The sequence below is a fragment of the Plasmodium cynomolgi genome, chromosome 1 (assembly GCF_000321355.1).
Source record: "Plasmodium cynomolgi strain B DNA, chromosome 1, whole genome shotgun sequence".
NCBI lineage: Eukaryota > Apicomplexa > Aconoidasida > Haemosporida > Plasmodiidae > Plasmodium > Plasmodium cynomolgi.
The window spans coordinates 133,611-161,143 of NC_020396.1; the positions used below are offsets into that span (position 1 = coordinate 133,611).

General features: G+C 42.5%; 6 protein-coding genes across 6 annotated transcripts; 3 read left to right on the forward strand and 3 right to left on the reverse strand.

The window, feature by feature from the left end:
- Window positions 1-1,554: 1,554 nt before the first annotated feature.
- PCYB_011210 (hypothetical protein) lies at window positions 1,555-5,484 on the forward strand (the record flags this gene model as incomplete). Its single annotated transcript, XM_004220627.1, has 2 exons — window positions 1,555-4,255; window positions 4,613-5,484. 2 exons carry the CDS (start codon window positions 1,555-1,557, stop codon window positions 5,482-5,484), a joined length of 3,573 nt encoding a protein of 1,190 aa, XP_004220675.1.
- Window positions 5,485-6,112: 628 nt separating this feature from the next.
- Window positions 6,113-9,486, reverse strand: PCYB_011220 (protein serine/threonine phosphatase 2C; the record flags this gene model as incomplete). The annotated part of the gene is made up of 2 exons (XM_004220628.1): window positions 6,113-6,574; window positions 6,811-9,486. The coding sequence occupies 2 exons, from the start codon at window positions 9,484-9,486 to the stop codon at window positions 6,113-6,115; spliced, it is 3,138 nt and encodes a 1,045-aa protein (XP_004220676.1).
- Window positions 9,487-11,412: 1,926 nt separating this feature from the next.
- Window positions 11,413-12,372, reverse strand: PCYB_011230 (peptide chain release factor; the record flags this gene model as incomplete). Its single annotated transcript, XM_004220629.1, has 1 exon — window positions 11,413-12,372. A coding segment is annotated over exon 1 (957 nt), but the record flags the coding sequence as incomplete, so codon positions are not given.
- A 1,494-nt stretch (window positions 12,373-13,866) lies between these two features.
- Window positions 13,867-17,588, reverse strand: PCYB_011240 (mRNA-capping enzyme; the record flags this gene model as incomplete). Its single annotated transcript, XM_004220630.1, has 2 exons — window positions 13,867-14,420; window positions 14,612-17,588. 2 exons carry the CDS (start codon window positions 17,586-17,588, stop codon window positions 13,867-13,869), a joined length of 3,531 nt encoding a protein of 1,176 aa, XP_004220678.1.
- Window positions 17,589-19,808: 2,220 nt separating this feature from the next.
- PCYB_011250 (hypothetical protein) lies at window positions 19,809-22,177 on the forward strand (the record flags this gene model as incomplete). Its single annotated transcript, XM_004220631.1, has 3 exons — window positions 19,809-20,666; window positions 21,564-21,881; window positions 21,962-22,177. Coding segments are annotated over 3 exons (1,392 nt in total), but the record flags the coding sequence as incomplete, so codon positions are not given.
- A 1,330-nt stretch (window positions 22,178-23,507) lies between these two features.
- Window positions 23,508-27,533, forward strand: PCYB_011260 (hypothetical protein; the record flags this gene model as incomplete). Its single annotated transcript, XM_004220632.1, has 2 exons — window positions 23,508-24,686; window positions 24,849-27,533. 2 exons carry the CDS (start codon window positions 23,508-23,510, stop codon window positions 27,531-27,533), a joined length of 3,864 nt encoding a protein of 1,287 aa, XP_004220680.1.

Consider the following 27,533-nt stretch of genomic DNA (forward strand, 5'->3'; position numbering starts at 1 on the left):
ATGTACGACGAATTTGGCTACAATTAAAGGAGTATGCCCCCCCAAAATATATGCCTATGCAGGTAGGCACCCCCCTGAAATTGTTTCCTACGCATGCGTAATAAAGGCACTGCATATTGCTTTACGCCTTTTACGCAATTTAACCTTACATTTCGTGAAACAGAAGTGCGAATTGTCTTTGGCGCATTTACGCGGCGTGTGTTCCGTCACCAAATGGGGAGCATGCCGAAACAGCTAAAAATAATTTTACACTCTGTTTCATGTTCATGCAAATATGCCATTCGATATTGTCTATTTTTTTTTTTTTTTTTTTTTTTCCCGTTTTTACCTTGCCGTTCAGGCGATTTGCATACATTTTCGTCGTCACACCACTTCCCTGTGACTTTTTTTCAACCTTTTGAAAACTCATTTGCCTCGTTTGCGGCGAGTTGGTGGGTGGAAAATTGTGGCTGTGATGTACGTGACATGCACTTGCTGTACACTCCCACTATGCATTTGTGTTACCCCCGTTTTGCGACTGCCTTTTGAGGAAAATTGCGCCACATCAGGCGAAGTTTTTTCCATTTGGCTGCTGACATACCTCAATTCGCGCGCGACTAGCGTTGTTGTTCGGTAGTTGCACTTACTCTGCACGTTTCCAGAAGTGCATTTGGATAGGACATTTTGATAGGACACTTTGATAGGACATTTTGGCAACCTGCGTGTTCGTAGTATATTTCCCCCACGTGTACTATTTGAGTGCGCGTGTGTCACCCCCGCATTGTAGCAAACGCCTGTTCACGCATATTACTGCGCAATTACGCACCGAGGAGGTACTGTCAAAATAGGAAAAGCGTTAACCTGAGCGATAAAGAGTTTACAACACGTATGTACGTACGCGTTGTGCCTTTTGGAGCATGCCTTTATATGCATTTTTCTTTTTCACTCCCCCCCAAACACTTGATCCTACGTCAAAAAAAAAAGTGTAAACACGCAGTAGAGTATAGCCGCGTGTATGACTTGTAGGCTGAACATATTTATATGTATGGCACTCACAGATGTGTCAACCAATTTGTGAATAATATCTTACACTGTTACTGTAGAGTATGATGTGATCTCGCGTAGTTTCTTTTCCCCCTCTCCCTCCTCCATCCGATTCCCCTTTGTTTTGCTTCTCACCTTCAACATGGATTCCCCCCCAAAAAAAAAAAAAGAAAGAAAGAAAAAAAGAAAAATAATAATTGCGCTTAAAATTTAAAGCGTTACCCAAAAAAATTGGCGAAGAATCACGAGAAACAAAGTTAAACGCAAAACTCTGTCACTTTAAAAGAAGGCATTAAAAAAAAAATTGAGAAAAGAGGATACTCGTCGCCCGAGCGTGAGAACTCCCGTGTATAGAAAAAGCCATCCTCTCTCCCCCTCTCCCATGTATGAGATACATATGTAAATACATAAGCACATAAGTACATATTAGCTGCTCTCAAAAATAAGACTGCGCAGATTACCCCCCTCTCAGTGTTACCTATGCATACCATCATATGAGCATGGGCATGCACTCACATCTGTTCAGCCAAAATGGGGAAAAACATATCATACGAAAATGGGTTCCTAATATTTGAAGATTACAACTTTGTTACCTACACCAAAAGGCGAGGAAGGAGAGTCGACTGGCACGAAAAAAAGAAGCATTTGCAGAATTTCAATGTTAGCGCGTATCTTTATAAACACCTCCAAAATTGCAATCTCAGCCTAGTCAGTAACAGTGCAAGCTTAAGACGAGCCACAGAAAATAAGCTTTTCAAAAGGGTCCAACTAAACATAAAATGGCTAATTAAATTTATTATCAGTATAAAAAGGAGAGTTAAAAATATCTACTTATTTGTCAAATTTGTTAGCTCAAAATGTATACTTAAACTGTCCAGCTTTTACTATTTAAAGTACATTGTGGAGAAGATTTACGATGAGAAGTTAGAAACATCTGTACGTGTAGTCTTACCCGTGTCAGATTTGCACAAGCTTTACACCTTTGTCTATCACCAGAACTTTTGCTTTATGAATTATTATGAGGAGTTTCTGTCCAGGAGAGATGCGCGCCGATTGAGGCGATTCTACTGCCACGTCGTCGTGGTGAACGGTCCCAATAGGGCCTTAACCCTCCCCTATGAGAGGATCTACGGTCGGGACGTTGTAAAAATGGGCACACGGGGGGGGCGAAGTGGGAAAAATTCACCAAGTGGGGGTAACTCGCCAAGTGGGAAAAATTCACCAAGTGGGGGTAACTCGCCAAGTGGGAAAAATTCACCAAGTGGGGATAACACACAAAGCGGGAAAAGTCCGCCAAAGGGGGATAACTCACGAAACGGGAAAAGTCCGCCAAAGGGGGAAACCCGCCCCAATGCGAACAGCCCCCAGCGCGGAAGTGCCACCACCACAAAAACGCAACCGAGAAAAAGCATAAAAATAAAGAAGGAGAAAATCAAAAGGGCCATAGGAAAAAGCTTGCACATAAGCGATATAGGCCTCTTCGCAGGAACCTTCGACAAGATACATTTTGGGCATATACTGCTACTTTTTTACTCCATTTTTCTAACAAAGAAGTTTTACTATGTCGGGTTATACAATAATAAAAATATCTATAACAAAAAATATGCACAAGAAATTGACGACTTGAAGTTAAGGATTTACAACATATCGGACANCCTCTTTTTAATAAAAAATATCTACCACGTTGAATTTTTCTTTCTCAATTTTGAGCACGTCATGCCATTTATAAAGATAAAAAATTCTCATAAAATTTTATTTCAAATTATGATGAATCAGAAAAATGAGTTATTGGTGGAGCATCGCCAAGGGGGGTACAAAAAATGTGAAGGTTCTACCCCTCACCGTATTGAAGACACGCCTGTGAACACTTGCACGACAAAAAGGAGAGACTTAGAAAAGTACCTCTCCCGTAGGAGCGTCAAAAGGGGCAAAACACAGGGTAGTGAAATAACGGATCAAGGGGTAGACCATTTCGGTACAAATGAAATGAAAAAAAAAATTGAAAAGTATTTACTTTTTCACGTCGGCATTGTGAAAGCAAAGAGATGCAAAGAGAAGGATAACAAAATTATCGTGTTGAAGAGAATACATGACCCCTTTTCCTTCGCAGTAGATATTAACGATTTGTACTGCTTAACAATGTCCAAGGAATCTGAGGCCAACGGGTATAATTTGGTAAACAAAAGAAAATTACAAAAGGGAAAGGAGGAAAGTGCACATTCAAATAAGAGGCCAAGGGGGGGAAGAACCCCCGATGGGAAATGTGAAAACTGCAAACATATCAACGTAGAACCAAGCGGGGTGAGCACCCTTTTGGAAAAACCAAGAACAAGTTTGAACATTTTTGACACAATCAATTTAGGGGATGGAGAGAAAATCAGCTCGACATTAGTCAGGGAAGAAAATACTTTTTTAAAAAAAAAAAAATTTTCAAATTTTTTAAGACACTTCGTAGACGCTTGCTTATTCTTTCACATTGACCACTTCCTGATACAGATGTACGCCGATATTTTTTTGCACAAAAATGGCAGGACCCCTTTTAAGAAGCTCTACATAAATAAGGTGAAACATTACTTTTGTAAGGGAGAAAGGAGCAAATGGGAGACGCAGGGGAGTTGCAAAAAGAGCGGCCACAGAAGCAGCCACAAAAGCGGCAAAAAAAAGGATCATTTTATAGTTAACGATTTTTTCAGAAACTTATTCGTCCTCTTGTCCTTTTTCGTCAACCATTTTGCCGATCTGGAAAATCACTCGCATGATAAAATTCAACTTTTTGTCAAAATCTCCATCGCGCTCTCTTTCTTTTTTTACAATAACATGATTTTGCTGTTAGTAAAAAAGAAGGAAGTGCTAATAAACCAAAATTTCGAAACCAACCACAAGAATGTAGAGCAAAGAATAAGCATGTTCCACCCGTGTGATGACAACGCACTGTGGATTTATCTGCACAGGGTGGAGGAGCCCCTCCTGGAGGAAGTACTCAACCAGGTTCTCGTTTGGACCCTTTCACTGATATCCCTCTCCGTGCTGTGCAAGTTTTACCACTCGGAAATTTTGCCAAGGGTGAAGAGGGAAAAATCGGCACGTGCGCGAAAATCGGAAAAATGCAAGAAGTCTGCCCAGTCGAGGAATGCAGCGCAGAAAGTGCTGAGCCCAAAGGAGCCAACCCTTTATCCCCCCGTGCACTTGCGCAGTAATCGATTCGTGAGGGAACCCCCCCAATGCAACCCGCGTAGGGGCCCAAACACATTGAGCAAAAAAGACAACCCACATGGGGAAGAAAAAGAGCAGTCCGAAAAGCCAGCCCGTGGTGCTTCTTCATTACGCAAAATGAACTACGCTGCATATTTTTACAACTATTCGAAGGACAGGAGGCTGCACAAACGGGGCCCCATCGTCACGTCGTACACCCTCTTCAACCACGCCTTAACGAGGAGGTTCAAAATGTGGCACCCCCTACTGCGTCACCACCGTGATATTGCGAGAGCGGTGGGTTCTTGCGGCGTGGCAGGGGGGGGAGAGGCCATCCCGTGTAGTGACAGACTAGCAGTCAAGAGTGTGCCTCGTGCGTGTGTTTCACAATGCGCAGATGTTTTACAATACGCAGATGGCTCACACTACAAAGATGGCTTACACTACGCGGAGTCGCGACAAGACGAAGTCCACCACGCGCCATCATTAAAAAGAGAAAGAACAATGCTAAACAATTTGTATAAAATAAAAATTAGGAGTGAAAAAAACACCCCCATTTGGATAAACAAAATGAGTGATAAAGAGATAGAGAATTACGTCAAGGGAAAAAACACAGATGCAAGCAGCTACCACAATGAAAGGTACACATCGTTAATGCAGATAAATATAAATAACGGAGACGAAAATTTTCTCTTCCGAAAGGTGCTGATATATAAATATCTAGACAACTACATTATCTCCTTTTTCTCCTTCTACAACATAAAGCAGTTGGGCATAAACGAATGTGTAAAAGATACCCACGCAGAATATAAAAAAATGGATCATTTGTTATTCCTCCTTTTGGTGCACTTTGAGAAGCACATTGAAATGTTCGTAAATAGTTTTCTTAAAAGGACGTGGGAATTAAAACAGAAAAGAAGGGAAGATCCTTTTGACCCGTACGTCCTCTACCAGAAAAGATATTCGCTTATTCACAGATACTTAGTTATGAATTTATCTCCAATGAATAACTACGACTTGGACTTTGAACGGAAATACGATTTTAAAAAGGGAGACAGCACCTTTGCAGATACGCCCTTTCACATCAAGATAGGAAATTGGGGATGTCCCAAAGGGGGTACTACCCCTGGAAAAAAGGCCTCCAAAATTGCCAACCATTTGAGCGTGCTATCATTTTATAACACAATTTTTCAAAGCATTTTAACACACGAAAATTATTACTACCCCTTCTTCGCCTCACTCAATTATTTGTATTTGGACGACGTTTGATTCATCTGCATGTGGGAAGCGTGTTGCGTATCCTGCGGGGCGGGGGTCCTGTCCCATTCATTGCACCCATTTTTTTTAACCAGGTTTGCCCCCCCCTTCTTAGTATTTTTTTTTTAATTGTTGTAATGCAACCCGCAACGTTTGATGAACACCCTTCTGCTTTCTTCGTCTTTCGCATTTCCCCTTTTCCCGCCCATTTTCCCTTTTTTACGTGTTTTAACCTTGTTTTGTTGACATAACTCCCCCTCAGACTTCTTCACTTTGCACAAACATAATTTATGTGTGCACGAATGTGGACGCCTGAGGACCCATTTCGCCACCTTTGCTCAGTTTTGCGAATATGCCATTTTTTAAAAAGTTCATTTTTTCGCGTGCATCACATACCGCATGGGAAAGAAAAACACAAAAACAGGGAAATGCAACGTAGGAGACAAAACAAGGAGGGATGAAAAGTCACCCAAACAAATGTGTAGGAGGAAAGACAAATGTGTAGGAGGGAAAACAAGTGTGTAGGATGGAAGACAAATGTGTAGGAAAAAAAACAAATGTTCAGGAAAAAAAACAAATGTGCAGAAAAAAAACATATGTGCGGGAAAAAAAATAAATGCCTTTTTTTTCCCCCCCCCCGCTAACTGTACTTGTTCTCCTTCACGACGGAAAGTACGACAGTTATATCGTCGGGCTTCCCCATGTTAAAGTATTTTTTGTACTTATCAAAGATGAACTCCGATATGGGGGTTAAAATTATTTTCTCTCTGGACTTGTTTGATTGTATATCGTCGTAGTTAACTTTATCAAATAAGTGCGTTTCTTTTTCATAGATGGTGGGAGGGGCCTTCCTGGAAGGGTGCTTATCGTTTTTAATTTTCCCCAACGCATCACACATGTGTGCATTGTCAGGAACGCTATCTTTTTCTTTACTATTCATATTTGCACGATGCGCGTCGTATTTCTTCCTTCTCTTCCTTAGCAAAGTTTTGTTCACCTCTTGATTGGCTAAAATGCTGGAAAGCTGCACAATCTCATCGCATGCCTTCTTCGTGTTTAAGTAAATGTTGTTATTTTCGTCGAAGAGGACAAAATCGGTTGGCTCGTATGCAAAACTGCAACAGTTTATTTTTCCTTGCACAATAATTTTTTTTTTTTTTTTTCTCCTCCGCTTCTTATACCACTCGTGCGATAGCTATCGTGCTCTGAATTCCCACGCAGTGTACTCTGCTGTGTTATCCACTTATCCGTGTCTTTCGTTTTTTCCCTCCTCAATGGGTTTACCCGATCGTTTGCGATTATTTCCCTTGTCCTTTGGCGCGCCCCTCGTTGGAGTACATTCCCAGAGGCATTTCCAGACCAGTCAGCTGGCCCGTTGGTAAATCCACAATCCTCGCCCCTAGGGTTATCAAAATTGTCTACCCCTTTGGGCTCATGTATTTTTCGCTGCGCATTGGAATTGCAGACCCCTCTGGAGTTACCCTCATTGTCCAACATGTTGTCATCTGAATATGCGTCACTTGCAGAGGGACTCCCCAAATGGTCATCCTTTTTTAAATACGCCCCAATACTGAGGTCCTTCCGATTTAATGACCCCCCGGAATGTCCAGAACAACTGCTGTTATCTTTGCCATAATCAATTTTTTTTTTCTGGACAAAGGGGTTATATGCACCCATTTTAGCTTCCTGCAAATTTGGTTTTGTCCCCGTTTCCTGGTGTTGCTCTTCGTTTCGATTTTTTTCCGCCTTCGGGAGGTCTTTCCCTCGTTCTGATTCGCCTATTTCGCTTTTGGCCCTTCCCTTTCCACTTTTCCCTCCCTTCGTCCTCATCGAAAACATTCTCTTTATTTTAGAAGGAAATTTCAACCGAAGCATAGCTGTGCTTATGTTGCTCTTATACTTTTTGCTAAAGAAGTAATTTCGTTCCTTCTCTTTTTTCCTTTGTTCATCCCAGTTGTTCTCACTGGCATTTTCCTTATTTCGTCGTCCACGTGTGTAATCGAAGGAGTTGATATTTCCTGATAACAGATCTGCATTTTTCCCCTTTCCATCCATTTCACCATCTTCTTCTTTTTGTTTCCCATCTGGGATGATCTCCGATTTGTGTACCCTCCCCTTCATTGCGTTCTTTCCTTTATTATTCTCCTCCCCAAGAGATAAAAGGGCATGGTGCTTCTCCTCAGAACGGTGAGTACCGGGTGACTCATCACCCACCTCATTTGGTTTACCTTTCCATTTGAGCTCCTCCCCGTGGTCTGTATTAACATCCACATCGGAAGACTGATTTATCACACCAGAAAATGTGCGTTCCGGATTTCTCCCCTTGTGCCAGTCTCCCGAAATGGTGTCCTTCACCTTACGTAATACACTACTACACTCATCATAAAAATTGTATATTTCTTTTAGCTGGACAAATTCGTTGCATTTAACTGTGTAGAAATTATTGAACAAAATTTCCATAATGTCATCGTCGTATAGATTGTCGAACAGTCCATCGCTTCCACTTACAATGATATCATTATTTTTTACATCCGCAGTGGCGTATTCGCAGTACCTGATGCACTTTGAGATGATGTCATTATATGTGCTCATTTTAACCCTACTGCATTCTCCCAACTTGCTTGCGTGTACTCCCTCTGTGCCTACCGTTCTAGTGCCCCTATTGGACTCTTTCCTCTCCACACAGCCACCCAGAGTAGCAGGCATGAACGTTATTTGGAAGGGACAATTAAAATAATGTTGCTGTACTTTCGATTTGTAAATTATATCGAAGCGGTTCTTATCCATGTCAAAGCATCTAAATCGGTAGTTATTAAAATGGTTAACCTGGGTACCCTTTTGCCTATATTCTTCACTCCAACTTCTGTTCATGGCGGTTCCTACTTCGAGGTGGTGATTCCCCTCAGTGGGTCTTTCCCCAACACACCTTCGATAATCTTCCCCATTGTCAATGGCCAAAATGTCCGTCCGATCCAAGTCAAAAAAACGCAGCAAATTTCTATACCCACTTTCATCCATGGTGCTCACTGTCGAAAGTGGTTGATTTTCATTTTCGTACCAATCACTCTCGGTGGTGTGAGAATATTTATGGCCTTGGAGAGACCCCGTCTTCGTATTAGACTGACTCCCTGTAATCGTGTCAGAGGGTGTAGCTCCATGGGGACAGTCGTCCTCTTCCTCCTTCACCACAAAGGTTAAATTTCTTATTTTGTAATTTTTATCAGCCAAGTACGCTTCAAACTGTTCACAAATATCATCAGTTAGCTCCTCTTCCATGTATAATGTGACAGACTCATGGTTGTGCGGAGCAGCTTTACCTCCGCTTCCCTCTCTAAAGAGGTCTTTTTTGTAAAGCTCCTTCCTCTGTGCATACAGCTCTTTTAGCTTGAATTTGCTCCCCTGCGCTGTGTGGTCAAGAGCATCTTTTTTGCTACTGCTCACACGGGGTGTACTAAGAGCGGATCTTTTGGGCGAATTATACCTCATCGATTTAAACCCCTCCTCAGTGGCATCCAATGGGTCCCCACTAGTCTCCTCATCGGGGGGGCCATTACACATATCTGCATAAGTGCCATCTTGCAGCGTGTCCGCGAGAGCACTCTCCCGCTTGGATGAATTTCCCAAATGTTGATTGGTTCCCATGTTGCTCTGCACCGCTCGGATACGTTTATCTTGGAGGCAATTTTTCCTAAGTCGTAGTATCAACATTTGACAATCTCCAATTGTACAAATGTGCAGCTTTTCTTTCTCCACAGATGAGAGCAATAATGTGGAGGCTCCCAAAAAGTTAGACGAGCAGGCACTTCTACATACAATTGGTTTGAGCACATCCTCTTCTTTGTGTTTGATGCTGTAGTGGTCAAACACGACTCGATTTTGTTTCTCAAATAGTGCACTGTTGACACACCTGTGTAGATACAAATTTAAGCACTTTTTCAAAAGCTCATTTGAAAAATTGCCTACATTTATTCCACTATTTTTGATGGAAGAAACTCCATCCGCTATGGCGATCATGTTGTCACTACATAGAAATGCATCCCCATTTTGGTAATTCACATTTTTTTTTCTTCTTCTTATGAGGAATTGACTTAGCTTTATGAAGCAGGACGTACTTTTGCGTTTTCATTTTCTGGTAAAATCTGTTCATTACGTATATGTTATCTTCCCATGATATTTTTTCTTTTTCTTTTTCTTTTCCTTTTTCTTTTTCTTTTTCTTTTCCTTTTTCTTTTTCCTTTTCTTTTTTTTTTCTCCCCTCCTTTTCGGTGAACGAACTGAAGAAGTTTAAAAAAAGGACTTCATAAAATGATAACGGGAAGTCTACATACTCTATCTTAAACAGTTCATTAAAATGGTTCTCACAGTACTCATTCAAGTTGGAGATATATGTTCGTGTGCTTCCATTCAGTCCACTCATCCGTATGGCTTCTGTGGAGTTTTTCTTCGCATAATGTTCAAACCCACACAAGAAGTCATTGTCTACCTCTTCAATATTCATACAATTGACCTCATCTAGGTTGTTGCCCAAGCCTATCACAACCTTACATGTTTGCAAAAGCCCTTCCTCCCCGATGCCTCCATTGTCCGAGTTGCTACCACTTAAGCATTTGCTCAGAAGCTTCTGCATTTTGTTCGTTTCATTGTATTAGTGTGGAAGTGAACAAATCGGGATGGTAAATAAACCCGAGTGTAATCAAACGGAGATAGGGGGACAGTTGTATGCACACCACTTCTACACCGTGGAGTGTTTTGGCTCTTAACGGGAATGAAGTAGATTTTCTCGAGTGGGTGTGCACTCATACTTTTGACAATACACCCCCATTTGTGCGTGCACATATGCGCGCGGGGCTGCTAAACAGGAGAGGGCCATTAATCATTGGAAAATCCTCCGTAGGACCATTCGCTGCGTTATGCCTCCCCCCAGTGTATACTTATTTCCCCAACACGTTTTAACCACACACTGCCGCTCGCGAATTTCACGCTTGCGGCAGTCCAAGAGGGTGAAAAAATTCCACGGGGATGTGTAAAACAGCTCAACTACTGGCACATTTATTCTGCGTAAAATTAGAGGACGTTCATTTATTTTTAAAAACAACTTAAATGGGGGAAAAAAACAAAAAAAAAAAAATATATGTATAAATGTATATGCATACATATGCACACATGTATGTATATATATATACATACACATATGACAATTTTTTGCAGCACTGCCAAAGCGCCGAAATTGACGATTGGAAAAAATTGCTCCAAGGGGGGGAAGCAAACGTGGGAAATGAAGCGGGCGAACGTGCGTTTTTCCTCCTCCCCTGCTAACTGTTCTTTGCGCATTTTACACCTCACATCATATCGCAAAGGGTGTAGGTGACCAGTTCGCATGCGTCGCAGGAGAGGGACGAACGAACAGGGAAAACACAAAAAAATGCGGCAAAAAAAAGGGGAGAAAATGAGGGGGAAAAAGTGTACGTCCAACCGTGCACATAAATATTAGCCATTCTGTTCCCCCTTCTTTTACACCCGTTTTTTATTTTCCATTTTGGAGACTCTCCTCTTTTCCCTCCCACACGCACGCTGTCCTCAATTAGAAAAGTGTTTCTCTCGATCTGCTTGCCATATTGTACACTATAGCTAACCAACAAGGAGAACAAAACGGGGTTTTCTGTTGTTATACATTAAGTGCTCTGAGGGGGAAGCCAACAATTGGGAAAGGAACCCTCAGTCTACCCAGCAACTCAGGAATAGGTCTTCGCCTTCACTGCATATGCCCATGGGGGTGTTCACATATGCGTACTTCCTTCCCACGTTTGCTTCTCCCCACGTTTGCTTCTCCCCACGTTTGCTTCTCCCCACGTTGGGGCAAATTTTTTTCCAAAGATTCGTTCCTCGCTCTGACGTAAGCCCCAGCAGGGTTCCGTCCACCCACCCCCCTTTCCACCTTTTAAAGATACTTTTTATAAGCATCTACAAACAACTCAATTTCACCCTGAGACAAAACCCTATCGACATCGGTCGAGGAGACATTCGTCCGTGTGTCCTTTATCATTTTATTTCCATACAAAATATAATTCCTAATTTGTTCCCCAAAATGCGTTAAGCTTTTATTTGAAAATTCATATTTTTTGTTCTTCAAAGCTTCCAGCTGTAAGTACAGGAGTTTTTCATATATCGTTTTTAATGCAATTCGTTTGTTAAGAATCTGTGACCTCTCACTTGATACCTTCACAGAAATGTTTGTTGGTTTATGCAAAATCCGTACAGCTGTTTCAACTTTGTTAACATTTTGTCCTCCCTTTCCTCCTGACCGCATAGTCTGAATGACTAAATCGCTTTTGTTCAGTGCAATTTCATTCACATTGATATTTCGACTGTTCATGTTTTTTTTCAATGGGGTCGAACTACTCTCTGCAATGTTTAAAAAGTTTATGACATTGGTGTCGTTGTAACTTAGTGTGGGGATCACATCGACTTTTACAAAGGATGTCATTTTTTTATTTTGTGCATTGAATGGGGAGTTGCGAACCATCCTGTGAATTCCCTTTTCTGATACGAAATTGTAAAAGCTATATTCTCCATCTATTTTTATTTCCACTTTTTTTATCCCCACTTCGTTTTTACTTAAATCGATCACTTCGTATTTAATATTTTTCTTGTTTTTCAATTTTGACAAGTACTTCATGTACATATTGTACAGCATGCTGCAGAAATCACAAGCCTCTGTCCCCCCTGTCCCAGAAGACAGTATCAGGGAACAGGAGTTTTTAAAATACTTCGAATAATTCTCCACATCCTTCTTGATGTATGAACTTAAATATTTCTTGCTAACCCGTTTGACACTTTTGCACAAAAAAAGGAATCTCCCAGCACTTGCTACACGTTTGCAGTTAATAGTAATGGACATGGCTATAAGGGCGAGGAGAAATGTTAAGTTGTCTTTCAAATTCATATTTTCCCCATACCTCTACTTTTTTTTTTTTTGATGTGCTCTGGTTGGGGCTGTTCATCGCTCTATATTCTGGGGTGGCGCGGTTGGGAAGTCATCTGAGTGGGGGCGGTCTGCATGACGGTGGTCTGCGTGGAGGCGGTCTGCATGACGGCGATCTGCACAAGCGCCTGCGCAGCGTGCCGTTTCAGTACTTCATATCAGGGCACGCATCAAATTCCTATCATGTCGATTTTGTTATGTTCGAAGGGGGATGATCCGGAGGGGAAAGCATGAAAAACCATTTCTCTTTAATTTCGTAGCACCCCCTTTGTTCAATCCCTGTAGGCGTTTCCTGCACGAGGATGACGTGCCATGTATGTTCACGTTCGGCTGAGACCTCAATTCAGCACCTTCGCGTTATTCACCCCACTTGAGTGTTCACTTTTTTTCAGCCCTTTTTTCCGCTGGGATGTTCTCCCTTTCCACACGGCGAAATGGCGAATCTATCTCGATGCACCTTTTGACCGCTTGAACTCGTTAATAAAAGGAGCCAATCGGGGGGAAGCAAGGAGTGTGGAACGGCCCCTCAAGCACGAAAAGGGTGGCATATTTATCTTCATTTTTATCTCTATTTTTATCTTTATTTTTATTTTACCATATTTTATTTTACTACATTATATTTTGCTATATTTTATTTTTATGCTTGAACTGTTGAGCACTATATAAAGAGATTAACAAACGGGGCGGTCATTTTTTTCACGTGATCGTATGCGATGCTTTGCAGCGTCCCAAGTGGCACCCCCACCCAACTGTTGTTCACCCGCTTGTCATTTTTGCTTACATCCCTAGCGGTACACAATACCATCATGTATGTTCGCAGATTTTGTGCCATTTTCATCCACACCGTTTCCCTGCACAAGGGACAGATAAAAAGGTACACGACAAACGTCTGGGATGGTGTTTCCCCCCTTTTCCCATTGGCTACCAAACGGAGCATTTAAAACGCTTTACTAGTTAAACGGGGTTTTCAAAGGAGAGGGACGAACGTTCGTGCGGCTAAGCGGCAAGCGGAGAATTGTAAACTTGGGGAAAAGCGGGGGTGGACTTATAAACGGAAGAAGCTTGTTGGGGAAGTAGGCTTTGTGTGGGCTACTTTGGGGAACGCTGGACTGAATCCAACCGAGCGCGCTCCCCAGGGAACGACTTCGGTAACGCTCCACCCCTTTGGGAAAACAAAAAATGAGCCCCAAGGGTTCATATTTTTTGGACACAACAAAAAAAATAAAAGTCCATTAAAGAAGGGTCAACGGAAAAGGGCCCCAAAAAGGGACCGCAAATGGGATCTCAAAAGGGACCACAAACGGGACCACAAATGGGATCTCATAATAAATGGCTCCTAAAAAAGGGCCTTCACTAAAGCACCGCTACAGAGCTACAGAGCTACAGAGCTACAGAGCTACACCACTACACCGCTACACCACGCCCAATATGGACGCATCGAAATTCTTTTTATAAACATACACGTGGTACAAAGAACAAATGTCGAAATAAATTTGGGAGTCCCTATTATAGCCATGAATTTTATTAATCCGCATTTTAATATCGTCAAAAATGTATTTATCGATTGTTTTATTGATTAAGTTAAAGTAGTTTATATTTTGGTACCTCTCGTATGTCTCCAAGTTATTGGTGATGTAATGAAGAAACATGATAGCGCTGTTGTTGAATAGCTCAACCATATTCAGTTCCTGCAATTTATCTTTTAAATACTTCTGCGGAATGACAAATTCGTTCGCGTCAATTGTATCATACAGGTAGAAATAATACTTTATACCCAGCGTGTTTTCCAAGGCGTCTTTTATCAACTTGTAAAAATAGTCGTACTTCACCTGAGACACTGTATTGTTACTGTTGACGAATTCTATGAATTCCTCAAGGCACATTTTATTCTTGAATATCTTGAGAAGATTTTCCTGGTCGAACCGGATCGTGAATAGGTCGTTTTCGAGCGTCAACGTAATGGAGTCTGCGGGGGGGTGAGCGGCAACATGGGGTAAGCGGCAACATGAGGTGAGTAGCAACATGGGGTAAGCGGCAACATGGGGTGAGTAGCAACATGGGGTGAGCAGCAACATGGGGTGAGCAGCAACATGGGGTGAGCCGCAATGCCTTGGTGTGCAGCAATGTGTGGCTGCTCTACCACTTGCGCGCACTAACCGCTAACCACCTCCGTGACCGAGCGCTTCATCAAAAAGTCAGTCAGCGTGATGGTAGAAATGGTGGTCGCCAGCAGCAAGCCCTCACTCTCCAAAAAATTTTCGATAATCTTAAAAAATTTTTTAGATGACTTCTCGTTGTACACCACGTAATGCATGGCCAAATTTATCGAAATGATGTCAAACGTTATATTTTTATTTTTCCATTTTCGGAAAAATTTATTATTTAAAATATCCCCTTGCAGAAATAAAAAGTTGTCATGATTACACAACCCTTTTACATCATTCTGACTTAAGCGTTCCTTGGCCAACTCGATTTCCTTCTTGGAGATGTCCAGCCCAACATAGACCTTATTTTTCACCGAGTTGTATTTAAGCATGTCCTGTCCATGGCCGCATGCGAGGTCCAAGATTTTGGAGCCATACGGCACAAAGAAGAGGATCATTATTCTCTTCACCTCATTGTTGAAGATACGGATATATTTGATGTTAGACTTTTTCAACAAAATGACTTTTTTTTTGTCGTAGTGCTTCCTGATTTCCTCATTCACGTCTCCTATCATCTTCGGGTAGAAGTAATCGAACTTGGTGTTGTTGTTCTTCAGCTTGTTTACGAAGTTGATTAGGCACTCGAAGTTTTTGTAAAAGTTGTATATTATGTAGTCCAGCTTGTTCGAGCGGCCTTCTCGCTGACCGGATTTGTCACGGCGATCGCCACATCCGTCTCCTCCGTCTCCTCCGCCGCTTCCACCCCTTCCATCGCTTCCACCCCTTCCATCGCTTCCACCCCTTCCTCCCCTTCCACCCCTTCCACCGCTTTCACCCATTCCACCGCTTTCACCCCTTCCACCGCTTTCACCCATTCCACCGCTTTCACCCCTTCCACCGCTTTCACCCATTCCACCGCTTTCACCCCTTCCACCGCTTTCACCCCTTCCACCGCTTTCACCGCCGTTCAGGCCTATCTCACTCCCCTCGCCCCGTTTCCAGAACTCGCGCACAACCCTCTCAATGTCGATGTAGATATCCACGTTCACCTTCCAGTCCTTCTCAAGCTCGAACAGCTTCCCCACGTCTTTTCGCCTATTCTCCCCACCCTTGGCACTCGAACTACCCTCGCCCTTCACTTCGTACATTTTGATGATATCCAAATTGTTGGAAAAATCGGAGTAGTCAATGTTGTAGTCTATCTTCACATTTTTCAATTTTTTATTTTTCGCCACATGTAAAAATAGGCTGCATCCCTTATACTTGTCATCGCAGCAGAAATTGTAAATCGAGATGTCCCTCACGTATCTTTTTTTTATCTTAATGTTCTCTTCGTCCAGAGCCCGCAGGTTTGGCGGTTCTCCCGCGTGGCTGCCCGCGCTGACTCCCACGCCGCTTTGCCCATTTTTGTGCTGATATATGTCGTACTTGCGGTGGTGAGCGCTGGGTCGGTTTGCACCATCGGTGAAAGGCACTTCGATGGAGGCGGCCCCAGTTGAGTCGACCCCGGTTGGAGAGACCCCCGAGGTGACTCCCCCCCCCAGCAAAGGCTCAAACGAAGTCAAATTCAGACACTGGTTGTATGAACTATTCGGGTAATAAACGCAGACGGTGTCGTTTTCGACCTCCTTAAACGCGCTTATGACCGTCCCGTCGCCATCCCTGGAGTATATTATTTTCCTCCTATACAAAATCTGATTTCTGTCGTTAGACGAATCATCCGATTCCGCAGAGTTGTGGTCACTTGACGTGGCATTACCTTCATGATCGCTGTCTTCTTCCACCAGCTTTTTTAACTTTTCAATATACACCTTATCCTTATCAACAATTTTTTTTTTCTTCTTCTTCCTTTTCTTTTTCTTTTTCCTCGTTTTCCCATTAAGCAAATGCATCTCCTCCTTTTTCTTTTCCTCGTTATACAAATTTATCAGTGCGTCACTTTCATTCGATTCGCTGGATGTGCTGTTCTCCTCCAGCTCGCTTGGCTCACTCGCTCTTTCGTTGCGTGTCTGATCATCGTTCTTATCCACCTCACGCTTCTGATCCGCCGCTTCGGTCTGTGCCACATGATCCCCTTCTCCATCAGTTGCCTCTCCAATCAACTGAGCGGTGGCCCCCCCCTTGCGTCGATCCTTCCTTGTGTCGTAGTAGTACCACTCCTCCATTTCATATTTCTTTTCCAAAATTTTGAACTTATATTTACTTTTATGAATTTTGAAGAGATCGACATAGATATAGTTCAGTACCTCTGTGTCGATATTAAATTTGTACTTGTAATTGTTGTTACTAATTTTCTGCAGAATAATTTGATTAACAATTGGCAGGTTGATTAACTCATCATTGAAGCTTCCTCGCAGCTCCACCACGCTGCTGTGTATGGAGAGGAAATTCCTCCTGTCATTCTGTAATAAGCTTCTCCTCAAAAAATTTACAATTTCTAGGTTAATTTTATTTTCTATATTAACATATTTGTACTCGTCAAAAATGGCGTAGGGCTTTATCTGTGTGCAATTGTCTTTGTAAAATAAGTCAATTTTTATTGCATCATTAATTTTTAATTTTTTTTTTATCAACAAGTTTATTTCGTGGAAAAGATTATTCTTGTCGATGATTATTTTTTTCTCTCCATTTTTGTTTTTGCGACTGTTCTTTGATTCTCCTTTGTCCGGTTCACCCCCTCTCCTCCTTTCTTTTTCGCCCAACCCATTCTTGTGTTTTTCCCCCTGTTGCTGTGACTTTTCTTGCGATTCCTTTTTCCGCTTCACATGAGGAGGAGACGACGGGCTAAAAGAATCTTTCCCATTTTCTTCTGTTCCCCTTTTTTTTGGATTTCCTTTTTCTCCACTAATTGATGCATCCTTCTCACCTTCCTCCTTCATGCCCATGACGCTTACCTCACTCACGTTGTTTGCCCTACTTGTGGATGTATCTCCATGTTGGTTCGCGTCAGGGATATTATTTGGGTCTTCGCTTAAATTCTCACTCTTCATATTTGTTTCTCACGTCAGTTTCGATTGCAGGTCTTCGCAAATTATGTCCCCTTGGATAAACGCGCCAGCTATGCTGTACATATAATATACTCACGGTGTACATTACTCAGTAGTATGCCTTTTTAGTTCCACTATAGGGGGTGTTATACGTATGGTTAATTTCTCCATTAAAAAATTGTATTTGTTCTCTCATTTTTCGTTCCCCCATTTGTGTTTTTTTTTTTTTTTTTTTTTCTCGCTCCTCGGTAACACCTTTATGTTAAAACGAAAACGTGCCGCACAATTTGTCACTACTGTTGCCTTTCCCTCATGACGGGTTTCCCCGCTACATCCTCCATAGATTTTTTTTTTTTTTCGTTATAATTTAAGAGAAGGGGGGGGAAGGCACTTAAAAATGAAGCCAATCGGAAAGAGTAATATTTCCTTTTATCGTCGTAATGCCCCTGTAGCAGTAATAAGGTGTGATTCCCCAGTGAGACATAATTCTACTTTAAAGAATGATGGGAAAAAAAGGATGCACAAAAAATGCGTAAAAAAAAAAAAACGGCGCTGCAAGATGAATGTACGTAAAACTTGCTCTCATATTTTATCCTTAACTAAGCGTGCACACTCGTAGGAAGCCCCAACACGACATTAGGTGGATGGCACTGCAGAGGGAGCGCTGGCGTCTAGTGCATTGGCGCATATGTACGTATGCACATATGTGTACACTCGCCAGGCCTGGATAATAGGACTTGACACCCGTTGACCTTCCTCCACGGGCACGCGCTTCCTCATTTGGGGCCGCTACAAACATACAAAAGGAACGCGCAAGGTGGTCCGCAAAAAATGCTTCATCATATGTAGAGAGAGACGTATGGAAATAAAAGTTCCCACAACGCATTTAGCCATTTTCTCGCGCATGCACATGCACACAGGGATACGTCCTCACTCTACCAAAGAATTAGTTTTTTTTTTTTTTTTTTTTTTCTTTTCACAGTATAAAAAAAAGAAGCATTCAACACGGGGAAGAGGAGTCTAAATGAACTATCATTTCTCCATCCAGGGGAGGGCGGAGAAAAAATTGCCTGCACCGAAATAGAAAGCCACGATTTGCATGCCTGTTCGAAGAGGTACATGTGTCCCTATATGCACGTGCTTAATTACGCGCATGCGTGTGCGTACGTTCCTCCCGCTAGAATAATTCACCCCAACCAGTTGCCGCCGTGAGTAGCCTGGTAAAAGCAGTGCTAAACGGGCAAAAAGAGAGAGCGATGAATAGCGCAAGAAATAAAAAAAATAACCAAGTAGCGAACTGACGAAATAAAGAAAGGTGGCCGCATGAAGGACAAACGATTTAGCATAAGACGAACGGCTTCCAAACGCCAAGTAGCAACAGTATTGGGCAGACGGTTGCAAGTGAATATATCTTGAGGGGCGCAATTTTTTTGCTACCATTTTTCCTTTTTTTTAAGTGCAACCTGGAGATGGGCGTTTTATGTTAGTTGTGAATATCGCAGTGCAGTGCTCCGCAATTTTTTTATTTCTTTCCTTCGTCCTTTTTTTTACCCATTTGCGCGGTTACGCCTTTCAGCGGTTGCACCTTTATGCTGCTGCTCAGCCATTCCGCTGCGCGATTATATGTTCACCCCTTTAAACACTCGTGGTCCTCCCCCTCCGCGTCGCTGCTCTTTATGCCAAAGAAACGCGAAGGGGCAATTTTCCCTTCCCATCTGTTCGAAGGACAAAGCGCACCACCAGGGGACACTTCCCACCCTCCACTGTGCTCAGACATGTTAGCAATCAATTGGGACCCTCTCTAAAGTGATACTCTTAGGAAGGAACACAAAGCGCAGATATAGCAGTGCGTCCTCACACATGCGTTTATATATTTATATATGTATTTATGGATGCCAAATTAGTTCAGCCACTTTTTTGCCTGAAAGGCTATGCGCACAACTCAAATCCACGTCTGTGTGTGAATTGACTCATGTCCATCCCCACCTGTACGTACGCGAGGCAATGTGTGTCCGTGTCCATGGTGTATAGCTCACCAACTGGGAGGAAATAACAACGCGTACTGTTTCCTGGTAGTATCAAACAGCTGCGAGCAGTAAAATACTTCCCATAGTGAAGACACATCTCGCCTCGAAGCCCATAAAGATAATCCATCTTAACCGCTTAAATGGTGGCATGTAACTCAAACTCGTCTCAGCATAGTCAGCGAGAAGATATAAAAAAATGCATCACTATGAAGCCGCGTATCATCACGAGGGAGAACAACACATGGAGGTTAGCAAAAAGGTAGCGAAACACACGGTGAGGAGGAAATGGAGTGACAATCCTAATGGGTCTATGCGGGATATCTATTCGAAGGATGGACAGGAAAAAAAGGAAAGTTGGAGGGAAGAACAACATTGTAGGGGAGGTCAAATGAACAGCCACACACCTCCGAACAGCAACGCTATTGATGCGAAACTGAGTAGCGGAAGGTGCCCGTTTCGCAATTCCTATGTCAACGTACTATATTTTAAAAAATTAAAATTAAATAAAAAATTGTTCGAAAAAATGAAAAACAAACATATTGTCATATATTTAAAGTATAAAGAAACGACATGCACAAGTAAAGACATCCAAGTCACCGACTCGGAAATAGCTAACTTATATTTGAGCTTTCTCGTTTGCGAACCGCTCGAAAAACATGAAAAACAAATCATCAAAATATACATAAAATATTTTAAAGACAAGAAATATAAAATTCTTTCATTTGGATTTGTTGAATTAAATTCTCAGGAATTCACAGAAAAGTTTTATAAAAAAAAAAGCTACATGTTATGTTACGACAAGAATAACAATAAATATGTATTTGGCTACTTCGTGTTGTTGTTGGCCAATCAAATAAAGTGGACCATATGCAACAGGAAAATTTCTCATGAGTTCATTGACAAGTCTTACTTCATTTGTGACAGAAATAATTATGACCATCAGATTTTTTACATTTGTAAAAAAATTCAGAGTTTTTTATTGCAATCTGTTCGTTCCCGAGGGGGTAGTCAGGGGCACGCCTTTCAAAGCCGCGCCCTGCTCAAGCATTTCGGCGTCACGCACAGCTGCCCGGGGACGTTCAGGTGGAGGCAGCCACAGGAGGGGACACCTTCTGGGGGAAGCACGTCTAGCAGCGCGGGGGACGAAGAAGGGGGGAACTGCGAAGGGAGTGAAACACAGGGGAAGACAGAAGTTTGTGGGAGTGAGACCCATCTGAAAAACGCCCTGTGCGAGAGTGAACCTCATGGGAAGACCGCCCTGTGCGAGAGTGAACCTCATGGGAAGACCGCCTTATGTGAGAGTGAACCTCATGGGAAGACCGCCCTATGCGGATCCTTAACGCGCCTGGAGGATACGTCCCCAAGTGAACGGAGCGATCAGGACGAACCAAGCGCGCGAGACAACCAAGACGATGTCATCAAAAAGAGACCCTCAAAAAAGGGTCCAGAAGAAACGGGTGCAAATGGCGATCAGGTGGAAGAGCCATACGAGTCCAACGAGTTCAACAAGCCCGACGAGTTCAACGAGCCCGACGAGTTCAACGAGCCCAACGAGTTCAACGAGCCCAACGAGTTCAATGAGCCCAACGAGTTCAATGAGCCCAACGAGCCCAACGAATCCAAGCCTTTTCCCCCCGCAGAAGATATTCAGATCGAAAATTGTGCCACGGATGAAGCGGAAACGTGCGTCTCATATGCAGCACAGTACGATGCCACCCACTGCCTGGAAAACATAACCGCAGGTCCCTTCTCTTCAACGGAGGACCTGGATCAAACAATGCAAAAGGATAATCCTCCAATTTGCGCTCAAAACAGTCGAGTGGAGGGAACAAACACACACAAGGAAAGCAGCAATGTAGAAGTGCATAGCAGTGCGTATAAATACTCTGAGTTCCGCGAAAAGAGCAGGTCTTACTCCAACGAGGGGGACGCTTACGATGAAACACAGAAGGTAGAAAAGGACGAGCCGCTAGAGAAAAACCTTTTTGATTTAATTCTATGCAAAAAGGTGGAAAATATATTAAACAACGATGTAGACCATTTTGTAGAGGAAGTCCAATTTATTCTTACACACTTAAAAAAAAGGATCATAAAAACAAATGAATTTTTTGGGGAGCAGCTAAAAAATGGGTACCCTGATGTTGAAGTGGTAACGAAAGACCACGTCGCAGAAAAGGGGGACATGAAAAACGAAAGAGATGAGGATTTAAAAAAAAAAAAATCCCCATTGCGCATCTCACAAATGGTGAAAAACAAAGTGAACAGAATTGTAATATAAATAAGGACATACTTACCATTTTGCAAAATTGTGTAAATACCACTTCGCTTTATATTAAATCCGTTTTGAAGGACAAACATTTAAGCAAACAGGAGAAGGACATTTTTGTCGTGTACGATGATATCGTAGATAATATAAAAAAGGCACTATCCCAGTTTTTGCAAGAGGGCACAACGTCACATGAGCAGAATTTAAATATTTCACGAATGAAGTCGATAAATTTGGGGAAAAAAAAAAAGAAAAAAAATTTACAAAGAAGAAAAGCCAATCTCACTCACCTAAAATGTGTGTCCTTCATAAGGAGAGCCATGTATCCTCCGAAATGAGCATTGGCGAGGGTTCGCGCGACCAACTCAAGAGCTACATCGGCAGACACGTGTCGACGGCCTTGCGATACTACGAGGATAAGTGGAAGCGCAAGTTGTCCGGAGCTCGCAGCTACGTCTGAGAAATGACTCTACCACGTCCTTCCTTCTTTCGCATCCCCCAGCCGTTACGCACAACTTGTGCGCATTTGTGCCCTCCTCATTGTACGATAATTTTTTTTTTTGTAATTTTTCGTCCTTTTCATTCACACCAACGCGGTAGCAATGTTTGTTTTTTCTTTTTTTTTTTCCTCTTTTTTTCTCGCCTCATTGCAAAATAAAGAAAAACATTTTTTGTATTTACCTGCGTGCACGTACATATACGCAGTCGTGTGTGTGCGCCCTGCATGTGTATCCATGTGTTTGTCTCGAAGCTACGATCGCGCTTACCCACCTAGTCATAAAACGATGCTACTTCATTCCACGACCGTTTTACGTTATTCGAAATTTTTTAGAAAATTGAGGAAGCAGGGAAAACTGTAGTAAGCTGCGCAAGAGTGGGCGTTACATACGCTTTGGGTTCCTTTCCTGCGGGTGGAGAGGGGGGATAACCTCGAACAGTTGGCAGCAACTTCTGCTGCATTAAGAATTACATTTTTTGGTGTGCATCCCGGTTGTTTCTCCCAAACGCGAAGCGCATCACCCCCATCTGTTATGCCATTAATTGCGTGTAAATCGAATAGTCCCATTTTGAAAGAGCAATTTGTATGCCACGTGTTTCCTGCAGAAAGATGAACCTACCTAAATTTGCAGACGCAAAATGCACCAAAAAAAAAAAAAAAAAAATGGCAAGAGAAAAATTGTTAACAACAAACAACGGCAATCCCATTCCTCCCTCGGCAACGTGTCGTAAAACTCGAAATGATAAAAGGTATGCTCTATTTGCTAGGAATGCACATATATATTTGTATCCTCCCAGTTTAGCTTGCGCTCGTTGAATATCTCCATTTTGTGGAAGGTGATCGTTTTTTTTTTTTTGTAACATTGCATGATACAATTTGTGCAATTTTCGCTAGCTGATGAGGTCACTACTCCCCCAGTTGCTGCAGCGCTTCACCGCGGCTGACTGAACATGGTGGGGTGAACAGTTTGCTAACCCGAGCAGGTGGGGGGCTCAGAACAGGTACATTGCAGCATTCCACAACTTTCTGCTTCGTTCCACGGTGAACCTCTGCACTTTACCACTTCGCCCCTTCTGCGCATATCCGCTAACCCCGCGTGGACCATGTTCCGCAGGGGAGCCACCCAAAGCATGAGCAAACTTAAAAGACTCATTCCAGCAAGAGGCCTAAAAACATCTGCCAAACATCTCACCTATGACCACTTCATCTTTAACTTCGATGATGTAGAAAATTTAAAAAAGCTAAAAGAACTAAACACAGAACCATTGGTGGTACAAACACAAACAAAGAAGGACAAATATGAACACATTTTAGATCAAAGTAAATTAAAAAAAACAAGAAAATTGCTCATTTTGATTCGAAAAAAATTGATAAACTATGAACAGACACCGCTGAATAGATTCTACTTCATATTCTATAAAAATGTGGACTGTCTCTCCGAGGCCGAAGTGATCGATTTGTTGTACTTGGCCATACGCAACAGAAAATATTATGCGCAGCAAGGGGGTGTAGAGAGCGGCTTTGACATAGAGACTGGTGGTCTCTGTGACGGAGGGAACAACTCTATCATCAGGGAGGGAAGCCATTTTAGTAGGAACAACGTACAAGACATTTCTGATCATGTCTACACCAATGTAGGTGATACGAAAGATATCGCCATACATACCTGGGAGAATGGTCACCTTGGGGGGGACAATCAGAAAGAAAATAAAGGCTGTGCACCAAGGGGAGAAGACCACGAATGGGTTGACGATGCAATTAATGGTGAATGTTCTCGTATGAAATGTAAACAGGGTGGATCCATTGCACAGAGTGGGACTGACAATTGGATGGTGGCTATGGAAGAGGATGGAGTGGATCCCAGAAATGATCATAAGTACACTCAAAAAAGTACCAATTTTAGGCGTCGAAATGTCGATTACGTGCTGAGGCTGCTGTCCTCACTGAGGAACTCGCTAAGGGAAAGAAAAATTGTCATAGAAAACACGATGACCTTGCTGGATGTGTACAAATTGTCGTACTGTTTGCGCCACTACAGAATGGTAGAGGGGGACAGTTTCATAGTAGCGTACATCTGCGGTTTCCTAAAAAAAGAAATCAGTCACATAAATCAAAACAGGAGCGGCTACGAAATAAGAGACGATGAGCAGCTGAACATTCTGCTAAACATCCTCATCATACATCACAAAAAATTGAAGGGGCATTTTTTTAACCTGCTATATGACTACCTATTTGCAGTGTTCAAAAGGGGAATCTTCAACCTGTCTTGCAAGAATATTTGCCTACTACTACAAGTGAATAATTTCCAGGTGAGTAAATACGATCCCTTTTTTCTTTCCCTGCTTGGGGGAGAAGCAACCCCATCCGTAACAGCGCCGCGCAGGATGGCACGCGAAATGCTGAGTACTTCACCGACAACCTCCTCGCTAACTCTGGCGGACGTGAACTATCTGCTGTTTTACCAACTGAAGAACGACGCAATGAGGGGTACCCACCTATTTGACCTACTCACGGACCGCCTCGCCAACACATCCGAAGTAACTTCGCAAAAGATTCAAAATGTACACCTCCTATCTTTGCTACTGCTCCGCTATGACTACTCCAAAAGGTACTCCAGTGAAACGTACGACAAATTTGTGGAAATAGTTTATCATATGTATTCTTACCTGAGGAAGAATATGAATAACTTATTAGGGAATAAAAAAAGAGAAAACCTTTTGAATGTCCGTTTTTTAAGAACCTTTTCGCTAGCTCTCTCTCTGATAGGAAACAACCTCCATGTGAATGATGAGTTGTGCTTGTTCGTACTTTACCTTGTGACCAATCCTGAGCAGACACTCACCATCCATGACTACATTGATTTGTTAAAAATCTCCCATTTTTATAACTTCCAAAATGAGCTACATTTTAGCAGGAACGCTCTCTACTGTGAAAAAAAGACGTGCTTCTACATCTATGGCGGTGTGTGGGGGGACCAGCAGGGGTACCTCCCCCTCAACTGGGAAAGGTTATCAAGTTACGTTTACGAATGCTTAAAGGTGATATATTCCTTTGAAGAGGAAGGAAGAAATTGGATTGGCTCCCCTGGAGAGGATCTCGAGAAGGAAAGGCAGATGATAGGCACGTCCAACGGGATAGACATCAAAAAGGAACCGCATGTGGATCCCCCACCCATGGCAGATATTAATAAACCCTTTGCGCTTACAGAGGTACCCACACCAAAGGATAACCTCGAAACGTACCTTCTGAAAGGACACCCAAAAGATGGGCAAAGCGGTGCCGTTGAAAACGCCTTTCGAGTGAAACCACCCGCACAGTGCCTAAACAAGCAGAAGGCGGTAAAGAAGAACAAAAGCTACTACATGCATATTTTGGACATCCTACCATCCATGCAAAACGACTCAAGTAACAAACCTTTTTATAAACACCTGCTGCGATTATTTCAAAGAGACGTGGGGAATTTTAATCTACACGTGTTCGACTTAGACAAGATCCTATTCACGTATAGTCAGCTGAACATTAAGAAAGAGGACCTCCCTTTGCATATTCTAAACTTACTAGAAAGGGTGAAAGAAAATATTATGAGGAAGGATCACCCCTTGGAAAAAGAAAGGTACCTTCTTCATTCTCTCTGTAACATACTTCTGACGATGGCTGAATTGAACCTCCTTCCAATCGTGGACCTAAAAATTTTCGAGAAAAAGGTCCTTACGCATATCCATTTATTAAATGTCAGTACTATTCTCACTCTGATACAGTACTACATTTTGAAGGGAGCAGGGACGAACGGGATAAGTGCACACACAAACACGATTACGTTACTGGCTCTGCACTATGTTAAGAGGAAGTACCTTCTCTCGAGGGATGGTACAGATGGAGATGCAGCCCAATTTGAGGATCTAAAGAGGGATGTGAATTATCCCATCATAGAGCCTTATCTACACCAAATGGATAGTCATAATGGGAAAGAGGCTTCCACGGGGGAATACCAAATGGGGGAAGAGTTTAGCCGAAAGGGAAACCCTTCCTGTGGTCCCAAAACCGATGCAGTGGAAAAGGAAAGCAGTTTTTGTGTCCCCTTTGAAAAGATAAACGAAGACGATTTGTACGAATTTCTACTTCTAAGATTTGTGTTCATCCATCTCGTCACCCATACGAGCCTGTTTCACGATAACATCAAATATCACCATGGGGAGGAGAGGCACTACCGCACCATGGTAAATAACCTTAACAGAATTGTCCTTCACCTGAAGACTGATTTCTCCGACATGTTGTTGGTTGGTCTGACGGATGGTGTCATTGTAGACGGTGGTGATGACGTGCGGACTCCCCAAGAAAGGGGCCCCTCAAGTTGGCAAAATATCCGAAGGGACAGCGAAGAAGCAGAAAGGAGGATTCTACCCAGCTGTGCAGCCCACGGAGTTGAAAATGAGCGCATCACAGGCCCCCCAAACCAAAATAACATCCTTAGCCGCTCGAATTTTATCCTACTCTCCAGCTACGTGATGTTCATCCTTAAGCATGACCTGAATTTTCTCACGAATGACCGGATTTTCCACGAAGCAGTGGCCATGCAGCATTTCTTTGTTAAGAACTTCAAAAGCTTGTACTACAATTACAAATACTCATTTGTCTATCGCAAATTAATGCTTTCATTAATTTTTGATATGAGGAGAAAAAGTTCCATGAGGATGAATTGCCCTTTAAATGCGCTCAAGAACAGCCCAAGTGACATGGAAAAAATGAACATAAATGAGTACACACAGATATTAAGGCTGTTTAGTGCTCTGTGTGCAGAGGAGGGAATGGAGGGAAACGCCTTTTACAGCTACTTAACACAAAACTGTGTGCAAATGTCTAGCTCGCAGCAGTCGCAGCAGTCCCAGCAGTCCCAGCAGTATGACATTATACTGAATCGTCACTTAATTTACGACATGAACAACAGCGAAATTGTCAGCGTTCATTTGAATGTCCCTTTTTTTAACTACATTATTCCGATGCTCATAGAAACGAAAGCCCTTTCTGTGGCTGTGCAGGTGATTTTCAGCCCCAGGGAAAATGTAGACACGTATGCAACACTGTTCAACGTTATGTGGGCGTTCTTAAAAAGTTATAATTATGACGTGATACTGATGAAGAGAAGAGGGGAAGCGTAA